Genomic DNA, 2,657 nt, shown 5'->3' with positions numbered 1-2,657 from the left:
CCTAATTATGTATAAATTATGGCATACATGGTTTCTAAGATTTATATATAAATATATTTCTATTATGTTTTACACTTACGATTGAGGATTATGAAAATCTTTGGCTAGCTCCTCAAATTGCTCCTCAAATTTATTAAAAATATCTTGATCAATAATATTTAAGAGGTTATAGTCTTTCTCTATTATTATTGCAGTTATTGTGAAACTAGGACATATCGTAAGAATACGAACTCCTGTTTTGTCATAAAATTTCTAAAAAAGATGTTACGTTAGTAAAATTTTTTATTACTTTTTATTGTTAATATAAAATATTTTAATGATTTGAACAATTTATTAAAATTATAAGAAAATAATATAAATAATATATGCAAAATTATATTTTTAAAAGAATTTTGAAATATCTTTTTCTGAATAAAATTATTTCACGTCCGGTATCGAACTTGCATGCAATTACATCAAAACAAAAAACAAATAGCCTTTTTAACAAAATTTGTCGTATATAAATTTAAAAAAAACATAATAATATATCTCTTAATAATAAATATGTTCAAAAGAACTTTTTGATATTCAAATATATAACAAATATATAAGGCAATTGAAGATATTTTTTTTAGATATTCTTTAATCCTTTAACAAAATTAGAATATTTTTAAAACTTCTTTTATTATCTGTATTTTCTATTCTTTCTTTCAAACAATTAAAAAAAATACAGCATTTGTAAAAAAAATTTATGATAATATTGTAAAAGTTCTTCTATACTTTACGAAATATAAATTACCTCAAGACAGAGACCAAATCCGACGACAGCATATTTAGAAGAACTGTATACTGGACATAAAAAGAAAGGAGTAAGACCAGCCAAAGACGCTATATTTACTATTGTACCTCCTTTGCCACCTTTATGTTTCCCCATGTAATCCATGCCTAACATTGAGCTGCGAATTAATGCTATCTGTAGAAATAATTAAAGTATATAATATTAATAAAGTATATAATTGATTTATATATATTTATAATTAATCAAATTATAAATATTTATAAAATTATGTATGTTTAATAAACTGATAAATTTTATAAGATATAAAATATGTTAAAAACGAGAATTTTCTAATAAAGAAACTTTATGAAGACTTTTGTTATTTTTAAAAGTTTTTGGCGTCGAATTTGATTTTGGCCTCAGAACTAAAATTTAGATATCAAAAAAATAATTTGATATTATATATATCGCTGTTCTTGATATCGCTAAGTTTGAATGCATTATAAAAATTTCAAATTTTAGAAGGTAATAATCTATAATATGAAGGAAAATCTAGTATTATGCGAATCGTAATCGAGAATTTCGAGAGAAATCAATAGATAGGTATTGTTTATGTAACATTTATGTGCTTCAAATAAAGAAAGACTGGAAATTTAGTTACTTTCAATTAATTCCCTAAAATAGAGTTTTATAATAATCACATTATTTAAAAAAATTTTATCCGTTATATTGGATTTATTTTTAGTTTTTTTAATTTTGATCTCAGAATCAAATAAAGTATTATCAAATTATCTTATGTGCCGAGTTTCATGAAAATCATACGAACAATTTATATAATAAATAAAAGGAAGTTTAAATGAGTTCATCTACAGAACTAATATATTTATTTAGAATAGTTTTTCAGAACTCTTACTAAAATAAGTAAATTATTTGATTAACTAGTAAAAATTTAGTGCTTTGTTACTCACAATGTTAATAGAAAACATTTGCTCGATGTGACGGTCATGACATATTCCAGCATTGTTAACAAGTATATCGAGTCCATTAAATTCTTTGATAATTTTCTTGAAGGTTTCTAAGGATTAAAATAATCGGTTAATAGTTACTTCTCTAATTTAATGGATATTTCGTATTTAAAAATATAAAATAAATCACAATTATTGATAATAAATTATTAACAAAAAATAGACTGGTAAAAAATATTTAAGAAATATTTAAGAAATATGACAATTACTACTATACTCTTCCACGTTTGTTACATCAACTGGAAAGAAAATGACGCGATCTTTTCCAAATTTTTCTTGCAAAGTCACTGTCGCATTATAACAACGTTCTAACGGTAAATCAATGATGGCGACTTTCTAAAAATTAATAAATTACATGGGAATCAATTCTATTTTTTTATTTTTAATTCTAAAATACCTTTGCGCCTTTATGTAATAAATTTTCGGTAATGTAGTAGCCAATGCCGGACCCAGCACCCGTGACTATCGCCGTTTTATTTTGTACGTTGTCCATTATTTAAATATTATCGCGTCAAAAGGATTAAGTATCGAAAGGATTAGATACAGAAATAAATACTTGGGTGCGACGCTTTTATATATCAACAATCTGATTGGCGCATAGTTAAATTATAAGATAGATAAATGTTTAAAACTTGTAAATATCTAACTTCCGCACTTAATCACCAAATGATATTCTTGATATCTATGATAATTAGAAGCTGTATTTAAATGAGTTTACGCGCAAGTTTAAAAGATTTTGAACTTTAAATTTATGTTGCATATATTTACGTTTAGTAGAAGCAGGCATTCAACAAAAACAAAAATGCAAATGCGTGAAAACAAATATATACTACAATAGTATATAGTATATATAATTAAATTTAAAATACGTACAA

General features: G+C 23.8%; 1 protein-coding gene across 1 annotated transcript in view; it reads right to left on the bottom strand.

Moving 5' to 3' along the window:
- Positions 1-2,657, bottom strand: part of LOC108690473 (uncharacterized short-chain type dehydrogenase/reductase y4vI-like) — a 12,823-nt gene that overhangs the window by 450 nt on the left and 9,716 nt on the right. Inside the window, exons 14-18 of the mRNA XM_018197777.1 lie at positions 2,180-2,278; positions 1,992-2,118; positions 1,726-1,832; positions 779-952; positions 80-252 (exon numbers count right to left, since the gene is read on the bottom strand). Coding sequence (XP_018053266.1) covers positions 80-252; positions 779-952; positions 1,726-1,832; positions 1,992-2,118; positions 2,180-2,278 — 680 coding nt within the window. The remainder of the gene's footprint in view (positions 1-79; positions 253-778; positions 953-1,725; positions 1,833-1,991; positions 2,119-2,179; positions 2,279-2,657) is intronic.

Source organism: Atta colombica, unplaced genomic scaffold (assembly GCF_001594045.1).
Source record: "Atta colombica isolate Treedump-2 unplaced genomic scaffold, Acol1.0 scaffold33, whole genome shotgun sequence".
Lineage (NCBI taxonomy): Eukaryota > Metazoa > Arthropoda > Insecta > Hymenoptera > Formicidae > Atta > Atta colombica.
This window is presented reverse-complemented; position numbering and strand designations above follow the sequence as displayed.